The 22,269-nt window shown below is 45.8% G+C and overlaps 2 protein-coding genes across 44 annotated transcripts; one reads left to right on the top strand and one right to left on the bottom strand.

Annotated features, from left to right (window-relative positions):
* Positions 1–1,514: 1,514 nt before the first annotated feature.
* On the bottom strand, positions 1,515–8,680 carry LOC127346056 (uncharacterized). 43 transcript variants are annotated; one of them, XR_011756445.1, is made up of 13 exons: positions 8,301–8,680; positions 7,952–8,158; positions 7,697–7,785; positions 6,886–7,218; positions 6,146–6,231; positions 5,862–6,037; positions 5,179–5,768; positions 4,158–4,951; positions 3,915–3,987; positions 3,664–3,810; positions 3,264–3,403; positions 2,816–2,898; positions 1,515–1,697 (listed from the first exon to the last, which is right to left on the bottom strand). XR_011756445.1 is itself a non-coding variant. In XM_071828770.1 (13 exons), exons 7-11 carry the CDS (start codon positions 5,639–5,641, stop codon positions 3,339–3,341), a joined length of 411 nt encoding a protein of 136 aa, XP_071684871.1. In that variant the 5' UTR covers positions 5,642–5,768; positions 5,862–6,037; positions 6,146–6,231; positions 6,886–7,218; positions 7,697–7,785; positions 7,952–8,158; positions 8,301–8,680; the 3' UTR covers positions 1,515–1,697; positions 2,816–2,898; positions 3,264–3,338. The 43 variants fall into 43 exon arrangements, 17 of the variants coding, with proteins under 17 accessions (XP_071684871.1, XP_071684868.1, XP_071684877.1 ...); XR_011756454.1 differs by lacking the exon at positions 3,915–3,987 and adding an exon at positions 3,608–3,659 and having other exon boundaries at positions 3,752–3,810; XM_071828770.1 differs by lacking the exons at positions 3,664–3,810; positions 3,915–3,987 and having other exon boundaries at positions 4,321–4,364; positions 4,740–4,927; positions 5,179–5,270; positions 5,620–5,768.
* A 3,093-nt stretch (positions 8,681–11,773) lies between these two features.
* LOC127346055 (uncharacterized) lies at positions 11,774–21,003 on the top strand. The gene is made up of 4 exons (XM_051372584.2): positions 11,774–11,903; positions 12,080–12,200; positions 17,381–20,376; positions 20,497–21,003. The coding sequence occupies exons 2-4, from the start codon at positions 12,177–12,179 to the stop codon at positions 20,498–20,500; spliced, it is 3,024 nt and encodes a 1,007-aa protein (XP_051228544.1). The 5' UTR covers positions 11,774–11,903; positions 12,080–12,176; the 3' UTR covers positions 20,501–21,003.
* The last annotated feature ends 1,266 nt before the right edge of the window (positions 21,004–22,269 follow it).

Below are 22,269 nucleotides of genomic sequence, written 5' to 3'. Positions count from 1 at the left end.
GTTGTTGGAGGCGGCAACCGGCGGTGGCGGCTGGGGCGGCGACCTCCGGCTTCGGCGTGCTCCGCGTCGAGGGCGGCGTCCCTGGATGCGCGGCGGCGGCTCCACCTCCACAGCCTCCGGCGATGGATGGTGGTGGTGGCGGCGGCTGTTGGATCTTGTGCCCGCCGAGATCCATCGTCGGCTTCTGCTGGCGGCGCGAGGAAGTGGGCGGCGATGTGCGTGGCGAGGATGGTGTGGTTGCGGCTTCCGCCGTCCACCGAATTCTCCTTCGTCATCGTTGGTCAGCGGATGGCGGCGTGGGGGCATGTTCGTCTGCTTCGGGTTTAAAGGTGGTGGTCCTAGGGTTCTTCTTCTGCGAAGATGAAGACCTACCGGATGCTGATCCTTTTCATCTAGCCGGAGTGTTGAGTTCCGGAAGGCTCCGCCGGCGAATGCATCAGCGCATCTTTTGCCTGTAGTTTCCTGAATCGGGTGGTATTCGGTCGCGCGCACCCATGCTTTTATTCCGACCATTTGGTTCTGAAGGGAGCGGCGCGAATCTCTTTTTCTGCGTTGACATTAAGTGACTATGGATCCATGATGAAAGTCGGAAGAAGAGAATTTCATGAAGGCCGGGTGGAAGGACTAGCTAAGGGAGGTTAAAGTCTCCGCGTTGTTGAGGGTCTTGCTTGGTGTTCCGGGCTTCACAGCAGCGGTATAAAAGTGGGGGCGACAACACAGGTGAAGCTCAGAGTCTTACCTTTCAGGGTGATAACCCAAAGTCTGGCCTTAACTGGTTGTGCCTGGCAATGACCTTGTTGGAGGCATTGTTTAGAGAGCGGGGACTATCTTCAGGGTAAAAACCTAAGATCTTTGATCGGGCGACAACGGTGTTACAGTATTGATCCCTTCTTGAAGGCGTTGTTTTTGGAGCGTCTGTATTTCAGGTATTGTCTTGGTAGTGGATGTATTGCTGTTGTTAGGCCCGAAATACTGTAGCGGGACTTTTGTTTCTTAGTTTTCTTTTCCATTTTTTGGCTGTGTGCATCTGTAGTGCCATTAGGGTGGTGCGTTGTTGCAGAGACCGGGTGTAATTGGTATCTTTTGATATTAATATATTCCTTTTATCGAAAAAATGTGATAACGATCACACGTGTGAAGACCGATTCCCTTGGCTAGATAATACCACTACCTGCACGTTGTGCATGATCCGAATTAGTTGGATCTCACCTGTACTCTCTCCCTCTCCCTTGTGTGTAATTCCATACTAGTATACTAGATTTAGATGTGCGCCTTAGCGCACGACCCCGTGAATTTCGCACCAATATTAATACGTGTTTTAGCTTTTAAAAAATGAAGCGAATAGAAAGATATTAGGATAAAACAAACAAAACCACAAACGGAGTAGCACACACATATACATTGAAGGAAATAGATAAATATTTTGGGGCTCGCCTTGGCTCACGGCCCCAATGAACAGTTTGTAAAACACTATATTAAGCATCTGTAGAAATCAAATGGAAGACTATCCGATGGACGAAACAATATGTAAATCTTTATTAATACATGTCAGTGAAACAATATGTAAATCTTCATTAATAAACATGTCTTACTATGAACTAAGGTCAACAACCTATACACTGCTTGCTCGAAGGAAGTAGACTGGGACTTCTCCAATAGAATGATGTATATGACGGAGAGAATGCTATGGTTTAAACCTAGTAAGAAAAGGACGGAAGATCATATTAGCTAAGGGTAAAAGGTATCAGCCTTGTCTGGTACATAAAAAACATTTGTGGTTTCTTGTTTGTAGTCTGAGAAAGTAAATCATTTTTATGCATCATTCTGATTTAGTTCCAAGTCAGCTGTAGATACATATGCTCACTCAAATCTTACTTTAGTTCGATAACATATTCTATTTCACAGGGTTCAATAGAATATTTGGTCAACTTGCGTTTCAGGTTTTACATTAGCTTCTAAAAATAAATTGGATAACAAAACCTGAGTTAATCTATCAGTTCAGCTAAATCACATATTAGTGCGGATTAAACGATGCCCTCAGTAATAATTGGAATGACTAAATATATTTTTGAGTCCCTAAGTTGTTCCCTTAATATTATGAACTTCATCCATCGTAGTTTGGGCAAGAGAAGTTAACATGTGTCAAGTTTCCTATTTGTTAAGAGAAGGAACTTATATACCTATATGAGCTCAACTGCTACTAATGCCTATGGTATTGTGTCTATTTTTTAATTTTAATTAAGAGAATCTAACTCATCTGTTGTAGAATTCAACTATGCTTTAGAATATATATACACTATTTTTTAATTTTAATGGTTGAGTTTTATTTTCAAAGGGAAAACTGTAGTGTTTTAACCAAAATCCAAGATCGAGAAGTGGCTATTCTCCAGCCTAGCACACAAACCTGCTACTCGAAGGGATCGGAAGCACATCTCACAACAAAAGGAAATTGGGTAAGAACTTTCAAACTAAAAACAAATGATTTTATGCCATAGGAATCTGAACCACTACGTAACGTAGATGTTTTTTTGGATTATCATGGAGCCAGCGGAAAATAATCAGCAATGCCTCGAGAACATACCAACAACTTAAAGGAATATGCAGCTAAAATTATTACTATTTGAGGTATTTTTCCAATGTAATTGTAATATATATCTTCCAGAAATATGTGCATTTAAAAACTCTAGTAAGCTTGAAACGGGATGCAGTTTGGAATGCAACCATCTATTTATTATATTATATTTCTCCAATGAAATATATACGCCAAAGTACCATCAAACATTGCGAAAAGAAACTCATCATAATCCTGTTATACCTGAAGCAAAATAATTCGGATGCATTGAGCATTGCAAGCCCAGTGACATGTAAGCTGCAGCTGGAACCACCCTTCCAAATACCCTGCGTTCAAGATAATAACATTTTAAAAGAGGAAACCATAGGATTCATGAAGAAAAGACAGGCAACAAAAGTAAGAGAGCTTTTAAACATCATATTGGCCAAAGAAAAAGGATCATCTATTGATAAATCAATCAGGCTGAAGGGGGCTACATTCTTAATTAGTTCTGGTGAGATAGCACTAAGTGTATTGGAAAATTATCCAAAATATTTTACAACAATTAACTCTTTTGGTCTCCAGCCCTTTGACTAACTTATTGGTACACGGTTCCATTGCCGGTAGTTGTTTTCACTGACTTCTACAGAAAATTCTCATGTTATGACTAAGTTAGAAAATACCATACCACTGGAACAGAGGAAAAACTGACCTTCTAAATTTCCATGTTTCTATACTTTCCATAAAGAGCATTTGACTCAAGAAGTCCACAATGTCCAAACTACTACTACGTATTGAATGGCCCCAAGCGACTATTGAGATCTTGAACACCCACCTCTAGTGATCCGTTGGCTAGTGACAAGCAGATATATTAGTCAAAAACTGTAGTTTAGGGATAACTGGACATGCTAATTTATAGTGTAAAATATGATAATCCAACCATGACTTCTACTCACAATAATAGTTTTGATTTAAATAAGAAAATTCAGTGTAGAAGGATACACAGTAAAACGATTCTAAATCGTCAAAATTCAACATCTCATATAATGCACATACCTAACATACATAATTCGTAAGTGGAAATATTGATATACATGGTTGTAATGACCTACATGTCAGGAAACAATGTTTTCACGAGAACATATTCTTGATCTCTAATTGTTTGTCCAAGAGAGCTCCAAAAAGAATGAAGTCACTCACAATAGTACATAAACAGGGAAGACACCTGATCTCACCCCTTCAGTATACAACCTATTTATCTGATCAATTAGAAAATAAAACCATATAACAATTACCATTTAAAGGAAACAATCTTAATAGCTTGAGAACACTACTCTTCCTGCACCTAGAATGACCAAATTACCATAAGAATTTTTCAAGAGAGGACATTTGAAAATCAGAATGCCTTTTGAGAGTTCACTTCTTGATCATGATATCTGTGAAGTAATGGTGATTAGAAAAATATAAAGGTGGTCAAATTATCCAAATATTGTCACATAGTTATGAATAAACAACTCAACCTATGCAAAGGCGAGGAGTTCAAGCCATTAGAGAAAACTAAAATATGAAAACCAAAGGTAAAAAAATCTGAGCATAAAGTTGGTACCTGAAGGGGCAACAAATACAAGGACGTGAGACATTCCAAAATGAGACCAGCAGACAAGTACACAGGAAGGAAAAAATATAAGACGAGGCAACATAACGGAGCTTCGCATCTCAAAATCAAACACCAGATGGAATTATCGAATAAGAAAACCTTGCGGACATACAATTCTCACTGATATTCAAGATAGCAGACACATGCATCATGCACCTATCAAGAAACATAGGAACCACAATAAATAAATATAAGATCACCAATTAATACCTATAACACAAGTAAGCCGAAATGCAGAAAAATAATATTGTAGTGAATGCAAAAAATTAAAATAACATAAAATCCAATAGCCTAGTAAATACCACTGATTTAGTATAGGCATGCAGCAAATTTTGGGGAATGTTAAAATTCGCTTATTTACACACTGATATGAGGAAATACCAGGTTTAGTACATGGCTACACACAATTGGTTTGACCACCAAAATAATTAGTGATAATTAGGATGCTCATGTACCAGTCATCATGTATAAACCTATGTAAGGCAGGGAAAATATCACAGTGATATGGAGAGAAGATGGCGAAGAAAGAACCGGCGCGGGAGAAATTTTGGGAGTTCCTTATCACCGGTGTCGATGTCACTTTTCACTGTGGCATCCAAGGCTGCGGCTTCCTTCTCGTTCTCCTTGGCCTTCCAATCCCCAATAAAATTATCACCGGTGTCGACGTCACTTTTCACTCTGGCATCCAAGGCTGCGACTTCCTTCTCGTTCTCCTTGGCCTTCCAACCCCCGATAAAATTCAGCTAGAGAAACAATTTTATGTTCATCATACATACAAATACGCAAAGTAAGCAAATGAATAATCTACACAGTACACACAACCAGGCAAGAAATTAGCACCATAAAGAATTGTATATCTCATTCATGTGACTTGATCTAACATTGTAGGACTTACATACCATCATGTCATTCTTACATCACTCATGAGAAATGAAACAAACTAATGTCCGAGAGGGGGATGAAGCCTTACATGTTGTCCATCTCGATCTGCAGAAGACCGAGTCAGGGAAAGGATGAAGCCACAGAGAAGCTGCAGCAAGCGGAGGCCCGTCGGTAGGCGGCCTGCACTGTGACTATACGTTACCGCTCAATAGTTAGAGTTAACAAAGAGAAACAACTGCTAGCTTAAGTGTATGTGGAGTTCTGTATTTTGTTTTGGTTTGGTAGAATTTTCTTCAGAAAACGAAGTGTAACCATCGATCATAACAATGTGCAACATCTCAGGTAAGCCACTTAGCCTTTCTCAATTAGCAACAACTAATTCCGTAAAATCAACTTGCTCTATATATTTTTTGTACACCTAAATATAGTTGAGTTAGTCACCTGCAATCCATTATATAATATCGCCAAATTATCAACGACCTTATGCATCAATATTGGCATCACAGAGAGGATTCAGAAAGGACATCACCTAATATGGAGGAAGATACCATCACCTTGTCTCAATGTGACGAAACAACACCGGTCGTGCTCTGTATGCTAAGCGCCACAATCACCAACCAGACTGAACTTACCAAGTTTGTGTGCAAATAAATCCCTATCTATGTATTTGGAAACAATCTGGAGCAATAAACACAACATTCAGAATACTACTGAGTGGTAAATATGTGTTTTGTTTTCCACACAGAGAATATAGAGAAGGAAATGTATTACCCTGCAAGAGGTTCCTTTACACTGCTATAAGATAGAAAGGCATGAACTAAATATGTTCAGAGTCTTGTTCATTAACAAATGAAAAATCATCAAGAAAAACAACCTTGCCTTCACCTCCAACCACCACCACCACTATGAAGGGCTAATCTTCTCACAGTGATGGTAAAACGAACATGCTGAAGGACAGGTGCCAAATGAAGAAAAATCAGGGATCGAGAACTACAATATGGCAACCGTATGACATAAATTGCCTGAATGAACCAAAGACGAAGGGATGATCTTACCGTGGCTAGAGGATATGGATATAATATAGTACCATTTGATCAAAACAACCATCCACATAGGCACAGAAGAGTGGGGCTGGAAGATACTGGAAAATAAAATGAGCACTTGCATCACAATCATTGATTAAAAAGGAAAATCTGCAATAGCAAATAACAAAGGCCAAATGAAGATTTATATTTAACACGCAGAGCCTAGGGCATTACCACACAACACAATAATAATACAAAGTCCGACTTTAGTAAATCTGCACTGCTTCACTTCAGCTCTGTGTGAAACATTTCATAATATTCTCTATTCTTATGGTCAGCAGATACGTCCAAGACAGCGCACATATATTCTGGACAGGCTTCTTTAAAACAATAACAGAAACACTAACAATAGCAAACCACTCTGCAACAATTGTTGAGTGTTGTATATATAGACATGGAGTGTTGTATATATGGACAAAGAGTGATGTTGACGGAGAAAAAATAAAATAGCAAACCAATTGACCAACAGGATGTTGATAGCTCCTGGTTCACAACCGGTTAATTTTTATCACTAATGACATCTTCAATAGTGCAGGATGGTTCTAATTTCCTTGTACAACTTTAAGTTATGATTCCTTCTGAGATATGTTATAACTTACAAATAGTACAAGAAAACAATAAAGATTCATAAGACACAATATTAATATGACCCACTTGTAGGGTCATGAATAAATATTATGTGCATTCAAAGATAAAAGCAAAGCATCTACCCGTCTCAATGCCCCAAAGAATAGAGCAGATATATCGAGGCTTCCATTTTTCTTCGGTGTGATATGAGATGCCTGATGATCTCTATCGTACTTGCTCCATAAGATACATAGTGTGAAACAATCTCAGCGCCAAGATAATTCTGCAAACATATATTGATCAAAACTTATTTATCTACCAATAGGAAGCTATCAATGCGGACCACTTTTAATGTAATAGAAATTAGTACAACAATCTATCTGGAAGAACGTTGTTGGAGAACCTATCACCGACAGAAAATGCAGCACAAACATTTGAAACTGTATCAGCAAGCAATAGTTTTGAGAACCTATCACCTGCAGGACATGCAAACCATATATATCATAAGTATATTTGTAGCTAGATTTTTACCGAAGTAAAAAATCCTAGCTAGCTAATATACAGAATCAAATAACCATGTGCATCTTATTTGGGTTATCACATAGTTGAATAGTACAAAACAATAAACAAGTTGATAGGCATCTTAACAAATAATATCTTTTACATGGAAGGACTGCAAGAGTACTATTCTTTGAATAGATAGAGAGATTCCTAGCGTGCACTATATATGGTTCAGATCTGAAAATGGTAAAACGTTCTAACCACCACCTGCTATATTTGGAACAAATCTTATGTATATCATCTTCTTCTTCTTCCATAACTTCACTGCAGCAACTACCGATTAGGATTTCCACAGCCCCGATAAAGAGATACTGGAAGAAAATCTCAGAAACACGAAGAGAAAGATCCCTAGCTTGCACTATGATTCATATCTGAAATAGTTCTAACCATTACCTGCTAGATTTGGGTCCAATCAACTGTAGAACTTTTCTTCTTCTTTCACAACACAGGTGTACCAAAATAATTTGAGAAAAAACGCAACCCTGCAATTAAATCAATAAGAACATACTTGATTTCACAGGAAATTAGGTATTACAGTAGGCCTCAATCTGAAGGAATGCTATACAAGGAGGGAGAGGGAGTAGAGGAGGAGTAGGGTGCAGTGAGGGGTGAGTACAGGGCCATCTCTCTTCTCCAGAAGCAACAAACCTTGGTCAGAAACGAACGAAGACGGCGTGAGCTGCAGCAGAGACCTTTGCCCGCCGGCGAGGTCTGGTGACGAGCCGCCAAGACTCCGGCGTCGCCACGATTTGAGAAGATCTCCACCTACCTCTGCCCCAACACCCGCGCCGTCATCCAGAGCTCCAGAATCGATGCCTTGTACATCTCCACCACCATGCACGAACCCACTTGCTGCTGATGGAAGAGAGGAAGAGAGAGAAACATCAAGATGAAGGGGATTGGGGAGGGGAGCAGCGAGAGAGAGAGAGAGAGAGAGAGAGAGAGAGAGAGAGAGAGAGAACGAGAGGGTAGAGGAAAGGGAAGGGCGTGGACTTGCAGGACCGGGCGCCGCGCCGTCGACCCAAGAGGGCGTCGCGCCTCACGGGAGAGGAGGGCGTGGGGAGCCGCCGCCGCCAAGGTGAGAGGAGGGCTGCGGGAATAGGCCGATGTGTCCACGGGCGGCGGCGCTCCCGCTCGACATCGTCGCTCCACCGGCGCGTTGCTCCCGCGGCATTGCGGTCCATCGCGGGCGCCTCTCCTGCGCGGTCGACCGGCGCGCCGCTCCCACGCGCTGTGCTCCACCAGCGGCGCCTCTCCCGCGCGCTCACGCCTCGTCGCTCCACCGGCGGCGCCGGGCCGAGCTCACAGCCGAGGAGAGCGTGATATGGGGAGGCGGCGGCGACGGCGGAAGGAGAACGACGAGATTGGGGGAGGGAACGCACAAATGGCTAGGGTTCTGGTCCCGGACTGAAGTTTTGTCTCATCCAATCGTCCCACAAGGAAATACCCAATCTACCCGAAGGCAAGCCCGACCGAATGAAATCCACCTGCAGTCACTGACATGAGGGCCCGGATGGAAGTGGGACCCCCGTGCAGTCACTGGCGGGTAACACATGGCCGTTGCATGGGGTTAGCTAGTGGGAGGGCCAATTGGAACACTCACTTTCTACTCAGAATAAACAGATGAGATGCAAAGTGGGGCCAAGATGGGGTGATCCGACGGTGGAGAAGCTAAAATCGCTGTGAGAGCCCCATGGGGGTGCAACAATTATACCTTTAGATGCAACCCCACGAGGATGAATACATATGCACAGTTTCAGCTGACATATATTCCTTCATTTATGATAGCTTGTGATTAATTTGCATATTGAATCCACCAGCCATATATATAGTTTTGTAAGCATCCATCTGGCTAGCCTAGTGCGAAGAGGAGTTTAGCCCACCAGTGTTATGACCTATGAGGATGTGATACTGAATAAACAAATTATTGCATCTCAGCATGTTGTGCTAGAAAATCTGTGTACTTCATTGTTGCATCTCGCATGTTGTGCTAGAAAATACGTGTGCTTCATTGTTGAATCTCGCATGTTGCGCTAGAAAATCTGTGTACTCCAGACTGAAATTCGGTTGGAGAAAATGTCAATCTTTACTGATGGTACTTTTTATTTACTTATTATGCAACAGGCTGCATGATAAAAGGCCAATACAATTCAATATTATTCTTGAGATATACAATCATTTGGGATAAGCAATGATTGTTTCTAGGGGTTTGATGTATATATTATGAACCTGCTAACACTTAACAGAGTATCACATGTTATTTTTTACATATATAATCGGATGATAGTTTCTTGCATCTGAATCCATGTAGGAAGCAGAACATATTTTTTTTTTGAATGGTCACCGGGGGGGACTAGTCCCCACCTGAATATTTTTTCATTCATGTTGCCTATGAGGCTTTGCAGCCTCGTACAAGATAGGTTCAAGCGAACCAGAGTTACAAAGGGATTACAGGAGAAGAGAGATAACCAGAAAACACACACACAACCAACACACTCACACAACACACAGAGGGTGAAGCCCCGAGGGTACTCCGAGAAAGTTTCACAACACTACAAGCAAAGCCACACAGGGACCGAAGAGACAGAGCCAACAGCAGGCACATTGCACCAGAAGCACCAACAAGCGGACGAAGAGCTCTGATCCGCCGAGACCAAACCCTGGCATCTCCAAGCCATCGGTGCGGACGAAGGGCAACACATGTCGAGTCTACGCCGCCACAACGCAGAGATCACAATCCCATAGCTCAGGTGTGACACAAACGTAGTCGAACGAACACACGCTGCCGAGTCCACAACACGACGACGATGCCGCTGGCGATATCGAAAGGCATCACAAGGCCGAGTCCACACAGCTGAAAACTTCAGGAAGCACGCGCACTCACCGCGTCCGGAGCCACACGCACATTCGAAGGGCAGAGCATCACCGAGGCCGCACCGTCCACCGGCGCTGCCGAAGGGCGACACAAGCCGAGGCCGCGCCGCGGGCACAAAACAAGGCACGCCCAGATATCCCATAGGAGGACAGCACTGCAGCAAGAAACTGACCGGAAGACCCAACTCCCCGTTGCCACGGCACTCCCGGATAGGAGGACGCCGCATCCATGGCCGCCATCTGCAAACCAAGGAACTCGCCAGCCCAACGGGCAACGCCGATATTGGGCTGGCAGCAAGACAATGGAGAGCTCTCACCTTCCCACGGCCGCCCCCCACATAGGGAGCGAGCCACCTCCACAGCCGCCATCTGCAAGCTTAGGAACTGTCAACCCCTGCGACCGGGGCTGATGGAAGGGCGAAGAGGAGGCTGACAACACCGGAGCACCACAACCGGAGGACGAAGCCAAAACTGTCCACCGGCCAACACGCCGTCAGCCACTGACCAGCACCACGCTGCCCAACGGCGACCACTGCCCAGCGCCACGCTGGCCAACGGACGGCCACCACCCCCGCCCCCTCCAGAGGCGCACGTCGCCACGACGTCCGCGAACCTGACGCCCGGACAAGGGACGAATCCTGCGACCGGGACAGCCAGATCTGGCGCAACCCGCCTTCCGCCAGATGCAAGAGCTTGGGGAGCACCGGACAGGGGAGAGGTGGGGGGAGCGGAAGGAGTGATTGGGAGGGCTGCCGGGCTGCCACGCCGCTCGCCGGGAGGAGTCCACGCCGGAGCAGGAAGACCCGAACGAGCGGAGGATGGGGACGCGCCATGGCAGCGGGAGCTGCACGGCCGAGAATCCCCCACCAACTTCGGGGCGGGGGGGGGGGGGGGGGGGGGCCCCGCGGCAGTCGCCAGCGGCAGTGGCGGAGAGGGGAGGCGCCGGAGTAGGGGGACTGGCGGCGGAGGTGGGGGACGCCCCGGTGCCGCCCCTGGAGCGGCACGGGAGCGAGGGCATTTACCAGAACTCCGGAAGCAGAACATATGAGCACATATTTGATTCTGTTATGAGCTGATAAGGCTGCCTCTTCCACTTTCGCATTCCTCGTCATTGGAATTTTAACACACACACGAGATCGAGCCAGTGACATGGGATCGTAGTAAGATTTATATGTGAAAGAAATATTAGTGCAATTCATTGCATGCAAACAAGGTGTAACATTCCATGCATGAAAGTAACATGTTTTGTTGCAGGGGCTGGACTTTGGCGCGGGTGAGTGTACGAGAGGAACACACGAGAAGGACAAGCAAGGAACCATGGAGGGAAGAAAGAATCAAAGGAGGAAAGAAATAGCTGAAGACAAAGCACAGTGCACCAAGGAACCATTGTGGGAAAAAAAAGCACAGGAGAAAAGCAAAAGCTTACGTAGTGCAGTGCAAGGAAGGAACCATAGAGGGAAGAAAGCCACACAAAAAAAAAAAGCAAAGGAGAAAAGCAAAAGCTTACGTAGTGCAGTGCAAGGAAGGAACCAGGGAGGGAAGAAAGCCAAAGATTTGTATGTAGCTACTCTGGCACCATCCGACCCATCTATCTTTCTATCTACCATAGCATTCCCAGCTTCTCTCCCCAGAGCCAGACCTCTGCTCTGCCACCGTCCCGGGTGAAATCATCTTCCATCAGGTCACATCTCTTCATCATAGGCCTGGGTGAATCGTCTTCGATCAGGTGACACATCTCATCATCATAGGACATGTATATCTGTAGTGTGCATATGCATCTGTGACGAAACTGCATCTGTTTTTGCGACACCAACAACTTAATTTTACTTATCTGTCACGAAGCTGCGTCTGTATTTGCGCTCAGTATGGGATCAGCAACTTAATTTTACTTATTATCTGCAGGCGATGGGTTAGACAGTATGCTCCGCCCTCATGGTTTTCTTCTGCCGCTGCTACCAGTACTAGCTACTATTTTCTTTTGATCGAGCTCAGAATCAAAATGGGTCGTCGTCCAGAAAGACTGGTAAGTACCTCACTCCATGCTAACCTCCATTTTTTTTACTGAAAAGGCGGAACACTCCATACTAATTAACCTCGTGACATGGGAATTGCAGTTTTAGATAATTGCTTGTTCAAAACTTGATTTTGATTGCATGAGCACGGCACTGGTAATCAGCCACACGGCAACACTCAGGCATCCAGCAATACCAAAGTGCACCTCTTTTTTCATCTTTTCTTTTTCTTTTTCTAAGCGCGCAACACAAACACACTCTCAAGCAACCCACAAGAAACTAACCGAGGACACAAGGATCAGTTGTTTTGTGCGTATATTGCTTTTAAAAAAGTTATTTCATGCACTTGTACTATTACTTTATGTAATGGGATATATAAGTATAGTTCTTTTTTTGCTAAACACAGTACAATCGTAGACGCTCACACATACGTATATACACTCATCCCTATGAACACGCTCATGCGGTTCTCCCCTCCCGTGGTGCTCCCCAGGGCGCCGCCGGGGGGCCCCGATCCAACCGCCGATCTCCTATCCCTCGTGCTGCCTCCCTCCCGCCGCTGCCGCCGGCATGGTGCCCCTGGTACCAAAGGTGCTGGGGGTGGAGAATCACGGCAGCTGTTCATAGGTGCGGCTAGGGTGGCATCGATGGGTGGTCGTGGGCGGCGTTCGGGACGGCGTTCCCGGCTAGGCGGCGGCTATCTTGCCCGAGGGTGAGGCACGCAACGGTTTTAGGTCCCCCACCTAGGCCCGCCGTCCTGTGACGGCGCGGTGGAGCGTGCGGTGGCCTGGCTGGTGGTGGGGTGCGGAGACGGCCGTTGGCTAGGGCAGCGGCGGCCCTCGGTGGATGTCGTCGGCGGCGGCCTCTGGTTGCTGCCGGCGAAGGTGTGGCCGGGGCCCGATCTAGTCCCAGATGGGCTTGGCGGGCCAAGGTTCGCTGCTGTCGAGGGCTGTTGTGTAGCCTGCCGGTTCCCGCCCGGAACCCAGGGTCGTTTGTTCCGCCGGTTTTGGTGTGACAGCGGCAAGGATGGCCGGTTGCGTGGGGGCTCGGCCTGAATAAAGGAGGCGGTCCTAGGGTTCCTCTCGTGTCAAGATGAAGATCTGCTTGATGCATATCCTGCTGGATTTGGCTGGAGTGTCGAGTTTCGGAAGCCTCTCCACCAGCGAATCTAACAGTGCACGTTATGTCTGGAGTTTGCTAGATCGGGTGGTATTCCGTCGTGCACACCCATGCTTTTATTCTAACCGTTTGGTTCTAGAGGGAGCGGCGCGAAGCTATGCTCTGCGTTGCCATCATATAACTTCTGGTCCATGGTGAAATCGGGAAAAATCATGAAGGCCGGATTGGAGGACTGGCGATGGAGGTTCGAGTTTCTGGGATGTTGAGGGACTTGCTTGGTATTCTAGGTTTCGCAGTAGCAGAATGAAAGTGGGGACGATAGCACAGCTGAAGTTCATAGTCTTACCTTTCAGGGTGAAAATCCAAGGTCTGACCTTCATTGGTTCTGCCTGGCAATGATCTTGTTGAAGGCATTATTTTGAGAGCGGGGATTATCTTCAGGGTGAAAACCTAAGGTCTTTTGATAGGGCGATGGCGGCGCTTGTGCACTGTTCCTTTCTTGGAGGCGTCATTTTGGAGATCCTAGAATTCAGGTGTTATCTTGGTGGTGGTGCTGCTAGGGTTGGAATGCCGTAGCGGGATTTTTTATTCCTTAGTTTTCTTTTTCATTTTTTTGGTTGTGTGCTTCCGTACTACAATTAGGGTATTGCGTTATTGCAGAGGTTGTGTGTAATTGGGATCTATCGATATTAATATATTCCCTTTATCAAAAAATGAACACACTCATGCACACCCTACCTATATGAGAACCTCTAAAATAATGCGTCCAAAAAACTGATTCGGTGGGTCTTGAGATTGACAAAGTCACTAGAGATACCTCACCATCGATGGAAAATGTCGCCTCCTACTTAAACAATATTTCGCCTTTATGAGACATCACAGTGTCAAACCTGGGGTTTGAACTCTGGTGGGCTAGAGGTGCCACTACTTTCGTAATTAACATCCTACCACATGTTGGTTCTCATATAAAGTATAGCTAGGATCACACAACTGCATAACAGATAAAAAGAAACGATATAATTAATACAGGTATAAGAAAACCATATATAACACCTATGGTGGTGGTGATGGAGGGATGATCTGTAGACTAAGCTGCGGACGAGGAAATGTTCGTCTCCCACAAGAACAGGACGTGGCTTCGATGGTAGATGCTTCTTAGCGGGCTCGTGATTGCAGTAGTGTGGCTTTGACGGCATGTGTCCATGACTACAATTGTCTGACCGTGTTCAAGGCTGCGGTGCTGTAACGTGGACGGTAGGTTCTACTTGTCCGACTTGAGGTGGCTAGGCCTCAAGAAGCATGGATGCCCTAGTTGTTCAGGTCTCGTCGGAGCATGTAGGACGCGTTGAAATCCCTCGTGAGAATGCAAATGAAGTAGGCTAAATAAAATCACCGGATTGGGTTTTGGAAGGGAAAAGGCAGATGACAAATGCCTCGCATAAAAAGGAAAAAGTCTTTGATAACTAGCAAATTTCCTGGGATATCAATCGTCTGCCGAATTGCAAACGCCCTCCTTAAACTACTTCCACATCAAAAAAATAACACTCTCATGTGGCACCCGCTATAGACATCTCAGGTGGCCTACTATGCATGCTATAAGCCTTACTCCATTAGTTACATGTCAGAGGTGGCAACTGTGTAGTTTGGCCTAACCTAAACTCCTCCTCCCATGAACCCGTGTGGTGGTGCCTTCCCGCTCCGGGGCTCCTCCTGCTGGTCCCTAGCCTCCTCCCGTGACCTCCCATCCCTCCGCCGCCGCCGAAGGCACCGTCGAGCAAAGCTCGCACGATGTGGCAGCGGAGGGATCATGCTTGGTGCGGCCAGGAGGGATGGCGGTGGCAGCCACTCTCCCTCCTTCAGCTACGATGGTGCGCGGCGGTGGCTACATGCATAGTGCGCCAGATGGCTGGCAGTGGCGGTCAGGCTCATGAGCGCCCTGATCTTGCACCCTACTGGCTCCTCGGCGTGGCAACGAAGGCGACTTCGCCTGCATCACCATAGGAGCAGGGCGGCGGCCTCGGTCATGGCGGTGACCTCCTCTCTGGAGGTGGACGGCCTCGATGGGATTTGGGGTGGGGGATCTTGGGACCCCACACCGATCTTCAGCGGTGAAGGTCCAGTTTATGTGCCTCCATCGATCTGCCGACCTTTTTCGGTAGGTCGGGCGGCCAAGAATGGGCCGTTGCATGGGGCTCGGCCTAAACAAAGGTGGTAGTACTAGGGTTCTTCTCGCACAAAGATGAAGAACCTCTTCATGACTTTCGTCCTTGATATAGCCAGAGTGTCATTCCAGAAGGCTTCGCCGGCGAACTCCGTTCGGCGAATCATGTCCGGATATTGCTAGATCGGATGGGATTCGGTCATTCACACCGATGTTTTTTCTGACTGTTTAGTCTCAGGAGGGGCGGAACGAAGCTCTGGTATCTGTTGCCATCATGGAACATGTCTTTTTCGTTTCATGGTGAAGTCAGATGCGGAGAATGGTATGGAAGCTAGGATTAGAGTACTATAATGGTGGTTCGAGTCTTTGCGGGGATGAGGGACTTTCTTGGTGTTTCGGGATTTGTGGTAGTGGTACGCAAGTGGGGGAGACAACACATGTGAAGTTCAACTTTTCAGGGTGAAAATCCAAGATCTTGCCTTAACTGGTTGTGCCTAACAATGGCCTTGTTGAAGACATTGTTTTGAGAGCAGGAACCTTCTTCAGGGTGAAAACCTAAGATCTATGAACGAGCGACGATGACGCTTGTGCATTGTTCCCTTCTTGTAGGCATCGCTTATGGAGAACAATGTAGCTGGAATTTTCCTTTTTAGCTTCTTCTTCTTTCTTTTGGATGTTTGCATCCGTCGTGCCATTAGGGTATTGCATTGTTGTAGAGGCCGGGTGTAATTGGTATGTTCGCAATATAAATATATTTCCTTTATTGAAAAATTTACATGTCAGATTTGGCCTTTTTTTTGCTTGGAACTGCTCTCGTTTAACGATAACCCTAGGAGGCCGACAAAAGGCAATGTGATTCCCTGCTCTTTGTTTGCCTCACCGAACCCGTGGCCTTCCTTCCCATCTTGGCCATCATCCTCTGTGCAGCAATGATCTGGCCGCCAGCACCTAGGCTCAACCTTTTCTTAATAAATGGCCGTGTGCATCGTCATGATGCAGAAGCCGGGGTACATCCCCATTTCGAAAAAAAACCTAGGCTCAACCCAGATGAGAACTCACGGCAGCGCGCGGTGGAGGGGGCGCTGGCATCTGCGGGAGAAGGTGGAGAGTGGGGCCGTGCACCGGACACGATGACGCGGTACAGACTCCGGTCCTTCCTTCTCTAGTGGAGAGCAGCAACAATGGAGGGCCCTGGGGGAGGTGGTGCCACAGAAAGTAGAGAGGATGGGGCCATGGGAGAGAATACGACGAGCTCAACGATGGTGGGTGTCTACCCTAGAGTTCAACGAGATGAAGACGTTTGTCAGTGGACAGGGGTAGTGCGTGGGGGAGGCTCACGCGAAGGACCGCGACGGCACGCGCGGCCATTCTAGTGGCCGGAGACCTCTGCGGCACGCTGGTGGGGGCGGGTCAATACAGGGATGGATGTGCGGTCTTGAGAGTGCACTCGGTTCTTTTGAATCATGCAACTGCATGAGCAAGAATTAAGGATTAACATTGTATCATTCATCGTCCCAATTTAGTCATGCTAAAAATTATAGCATTTCAAAATAGGGAAAATTTGCTACAGGACATCATTATTTTGTGGCGTTTGCCAAAATACACCGCTCGATTATGTCTTTGTCAGGTACCATTACAATTATGTGTTATATTTGCCAGAACACACCACCTGGCTAAAGACGGAAAATTTTTCCCTTAGTCTTAAGGGAAAATTTTTCCGTCTTTAGCCAGGTAGTGTGTTCTGGCAAATATAACACATAATTGTAATGGCACCTGGCAAAGACACAATTGAACAGTGTGTTTTGGCAAACACCACAAAATAACGATATCCTATAGCAAATTTTCCCTTCAAAATATGGTAGTGAAATATGTACTGCACAATTCACATCTAACAAATGTTCTTTACTACAGTGCATAGACAGTATTGATGATGCCCCCAGAAAGTTACTTGATCTTCTGCTTCGATTAGAGTACAGTCATAGAGCTAAATCATTCTTCCTGGCTGGCTGGTACAACGCTGAGGGTGTTGGAGCTTCTGCTATTCTTAGAGCCACTGCCGAACTCCTGAAATCCGGCACAAGTCATCCTGACACGAGGGAGCATTTTGGAAAAATTATTCATGTCGACTACTCTCTATGTAAAAACAAAAGAGCTATGCAGAGGGCAATCGCGAAGGAGCTAAACCTTCGTCATTTAATGCCGATGTTTGATAAGCAGGATGAGGATGATGATTTTAGAGGGATAACCGTCAGCTCTAGGAAAGAGATAGAGAGCATCGGAAGTGAGATATATGCATTTCTAAGAAACGAAAGATTTCTGATGATTTTTCATTATGAGGGAGAAGAATATATTGATCTGGCCGGGTGTGGCATTCCTAATCCTGAATTTGGAATGTATGCTACAGGAAAACTATTATGGAGCGGATATGGAAGATTTCAGCTCTTGGGGAGAAAAGGGGGGTTAAAGTCCAATTCTGCTTATTTTAAAATAATTACTGTATATCCTGCTAATGTTGATACCGATCAATTACTACATCATTTATTGGAAAAAGAAGCTGCTGAAGTGATTGATTACACTGGCATGGACGGCATCAACCCATCAATTGTTTTGGATTGCTTCTTGTACTCACTCTTCCTAGTAAAGAAAGAACGAGGGAACCATATCAATGTTGACTATGAATGGGATACTCATGCTTGCAATTACTGGATATGTGATGGCATCCTTCATGGGGACAATGCATGCGATGTTGGTAGTGCATTGTATAGTGTGATACAAATGGTGCCCTATCTAGCCGCAATAACATTAGATATGTTACTCTTTCAGCCACACACAGAACGATATAAACATTGGATTTCAATCTCCTCCAACAAAAAAATATCACAAGATGCATCATCCTGTTTCCAATCATTTGCGGGAGATGGTCAACCAAAACTAAAGAATGATATTTTTCAACTAGCCAGCAACCTCCGTGTGCTAAAACTCTGCAAGTGCAACTTTGATTTTACATCCCCTCCTTTTCGATGCTGCCACAACCTAAGATTCCTTTGGCTTGATCATTGCACAAACACAAGGGAGGATCAAGGTGGCTGGCCATTTTTCCCAAACATGTTGGTTCTTGATATACGCTTCACCAATATTCCTTTGTTACAAGAGACGATAGAGGTGATGACCAATCTGAGGGAGGTAAATACCAAAGGTGTCTCATGGAGGATGATCAATCATGCATGGAAAAAGCTGCAAAACCTTCACAAGCTTCGGGTAACTGAATCCTCAGATGTGATCACGGCGGACAACTGCTCTTCCATGGATATGATGAATCTGGAACTTCTTGACTTGTCGGGTAACAGTCATATGGACTCATTGCCTACAATGTCACCAGCAGGAAACCTAAAGATGCTTGTTCTTGACGGCTGTTCTAGCTTGGAGCATGTTGCACTAGAAGGAGCCCCTCCACTGCTCGAGAGTTTTAGCTTCGATGGTTATGGCCCAGCAAAGAGGTGGACACACCCCATAGAACTACCAAAACCAGAGTTGCGGCCCAAGTCTCGTACTCGTTTAGTTCAAGAAGCCAAGGTGAGAAGGATTTCTCTAAAGGGTTGTGCTCGATTGTGCAATATTTTCTTGCGTGGATTGCCCAATCTTGAGGAGCTGGACCTATCTGGCACAACCATTCAGGCACTTGACCTCAGCGTGATGGATGTCCCAGGGCTAAAGAAGATATTCCTGGTGGGTTGTGAGCAACTGAAAAGCTTATCATGGTCTGGAACAAACAGGTCACTGGGAGTTATACACGTAGACACTCGGAGGAATACTAGATCGGTGTTTGACCGTGAAGAACAAATGTCCTCCCAGGTGCTAATGGCATTTACAGATGGAAGATTCATTTGGTCCTTCATATATATACTCTATTGGTGTACTCGGTGTATCTCGAAAATCCATATCCATATTTCTTCCACAATTCAAGCCCAAGTGAACATCACCAAAGGTATCATGGCGATTGTTCCTAGCCTAGAGGGTTTGGTTCCAACTAGGCCCTTCTTACCATACAAGGATATTGTCCTTAACAAGGATATTGTAGCACTCTCGTCCTTGGTGTGGGACCACCGACAACTTTATCCTTTGGGTGGGCATCTCGAGATTGGTGAAGGAAGCCACCATTTGGACAATTTGGATAAAAACGAAGATTCAAGAAGTTTCATAAACTCTATGGTTGAGTCTCTGCATGTGCATGATAGTATCTCTATCACAACTATCCTTCCTGGAGTAACAAGACATTGGGTCAAGCTAAAATGGTGCCATGTTGAGAGGTGCTGCAAGCTGCACACTGTGTTCCCTAGTTGGGGTGGATATCGGAGCTTTGAGTCATTAAGGATATTTTCTGCATCTGATCTCCCAGTGGTCTACTACATTTGGGCCACATACACTAATTATTACTGGACGTCCTTCCAAGAGCTACAACACATATACTTGCACAATTGTCCAAGGCTGGAGATTGTCCTCTCCATTTCTTTCACATTGCCAAACTTGGAGAGCATTCAGATTGCATATTGTGCTAACCTCCAACATATTTTCCCATTGAACGAGAAGTGCCCTCAAAAGATAGCATCGGGTGTCACATTTGAGAAGCTGAAGTACATCAAGTTGCACTATGTCCACAAACTAGAGCAGATATGCACGACCAAACTGACAGTGCCGAAGTTGGAGATGATTAGCCTCAGGGACTGCTGGGCCTTGAGACGGCTACCAGCCTTGTCACGCCAAGGCCCCAAGCCGGTGGTGGATTGCGAGAAGGACTGGTGGGACAGGCTCGAGTGGGACGGCTCCGACGCCAACCACGATCCATCACTCTTCGAGACAAGCCACTCAGCTCACTACAAGAAGACCCTCCCGAGGGTCTCCGTTCTAAGGTATGTTTCGACATGCATTTTGTTCTATGCATACATAGATGAGCTGAGCAAGCTAGTGCCGTTGATTTACTGCTTTCTCGATGACTAGTATTTTTTATTTCCATTCTTGTTTGTGTGTAGGTAATCTGGATCGTGCAAAGGGAGGTCGATCGAGATAGGCGTACATGGACCATGCATCATTGATCTTATTGCATCCTGGTAAAATCAAGTTGAAATGATCCCATAGCTGTCTGAAGTGTTTCCGTTTAATTTGCAAGTGTGTTCGTTACAAGCTTGATCTGCGGTGTGGCGTTGGTGCAAGTCTTGTTGCTACATGCGCGGCGAATAAAATGGTCCATATACCTGATATGATCTGGATATGTACGTGGGTGTGTTCTGGGATTGGTGTGCGGTCAAGCAGCACTGGATTGTACCGCTCGGTCTCTCTAGCTTGGTGTGGTGTGGTGTTCACGACCGATCAATCTGGGTTTTTTCAGTTTTATTGGTTAACTGCTTGTTTGTAATAAAAAAAGGTTGTGTGTGCTGGTGTGCATCATAAATGTAGCTGTGTGTGATTGTCTGATTGATGGACCATGAATTGAGCTTAATTTGTGTTTGGTTGTTGAAACAAGAACCATGTGCACTTAACTGTCCTGGGGTATAGTGGATCGAAAATCTTGTGGTATATATTGCCATATCTACTCATATATATTCTGCTAGACTGGACGTGAGGCTACTGGTGATGAGCTTGATGCCTGCTGCCGAATCCAAGACCAGTCCGTCACCATTGATGAAGAAGTGGCGTCAGGAGGTTTCCTGTTATATCTAGTTCGGTTCAGTTTTGCTGAGGTTGCCGTGGGCCGTGGGACGTTGGATGTGGAGTGCAAGCTGGATGGGAAGGGAGAAGTTAGGCGTGTCACTGAATTCGGCTCCACCGACACCGAGTAGGGCGGTCGAAGCCGCCACCGGCCGCTGCGCCGGCTCCCGCCTTCACATCACCTCCCACCTGCCCCTTGCCTCGCCGCCTTCCGTCCGACCTCGCCCCTTCGCCTCCACGGCCGGGCCCTCCCTCTGCCTGCTCGGACCCCTTCTGCCCCCGCCCAACGGCCGCCTACAAGAAGCTGCTCGCGAGTCGTGCACCCACAGACAAAAGCAGGGTGAATGCCCCAGGGGCACTAGTTCCGCTGCCGTCGCCGGAGGCGCACTTCAATTCCGCCGCAGGCAGGCCGCAGTCTACTCCACCAGCCGACCACCAAATCAGTGGTAATGATCTAATTCAGTTGGCTAATTTTGCTTGGTCTTATTCAGTCCTTTGCACTAAAATCGGTGCTATGCACATGATGGAGCAACCTAGTTTTTTATGATCTTATTATTCAGTACTACAGAAGTAGAAGGCAGCGGCCTTTGCTAATTTCACTGAATATTTAGTGCGTACCTTATCAGGCCAATGAGACGTTTGTTTCTGTCTGGTTCTGATGATTTTCAGCTAAGACTATTACTGTTCTTCGGATTAGTAATTTTGCCCCAATTAAGTTAATGTCAAAAAATTATTAGGATGAACAAATATATAGGCCAGTACCTTCTCAGGCATGCACCAAAATTCGGCATGGTCATATTCAGGCCTTTGCATGCCATATAGTTTGGTGTTAATACTTTTTAGCCTTAAATATGAGGAATTTAATTTTCCGATAACTGTAGGATTTCATCATCTTTGCTGAGGCTAAGCTGCGATTAACTCTGGGTGCTAGTTTCGTACTTGTACTGTGCATCAATAATGATCTAACAGGCTTGTCGATAATGTGCAGAACTGTATTATCTCTTTGTTAAAGGCAACTTTGTATAAAGTAGTAGAGGTGCTATCATTGTCAGACTACATCCTTTCTGTTTTTTTTCTCGAACACACGCCAAAGCGTG

This window comes from Lolium perenne, chromosome 3 (genome assembly GCF_019359855.2).
Source record: "Lolium perenne isolate Kyuss_39 chromosome 3, Kyuss_2.0, whole genome shotgun sequence".
Classification (NCBI taxonomy): Eukaryota; Viridiplantae; Streptophyta; class Magnoliopsida; order Poales; family Poaceae; genus Lolium; species Lolium perenne.
Note: the sequence above shows the minus strand (reverse complement) of the source record. Positions and strands in the feature narration are given on the sequence as shown.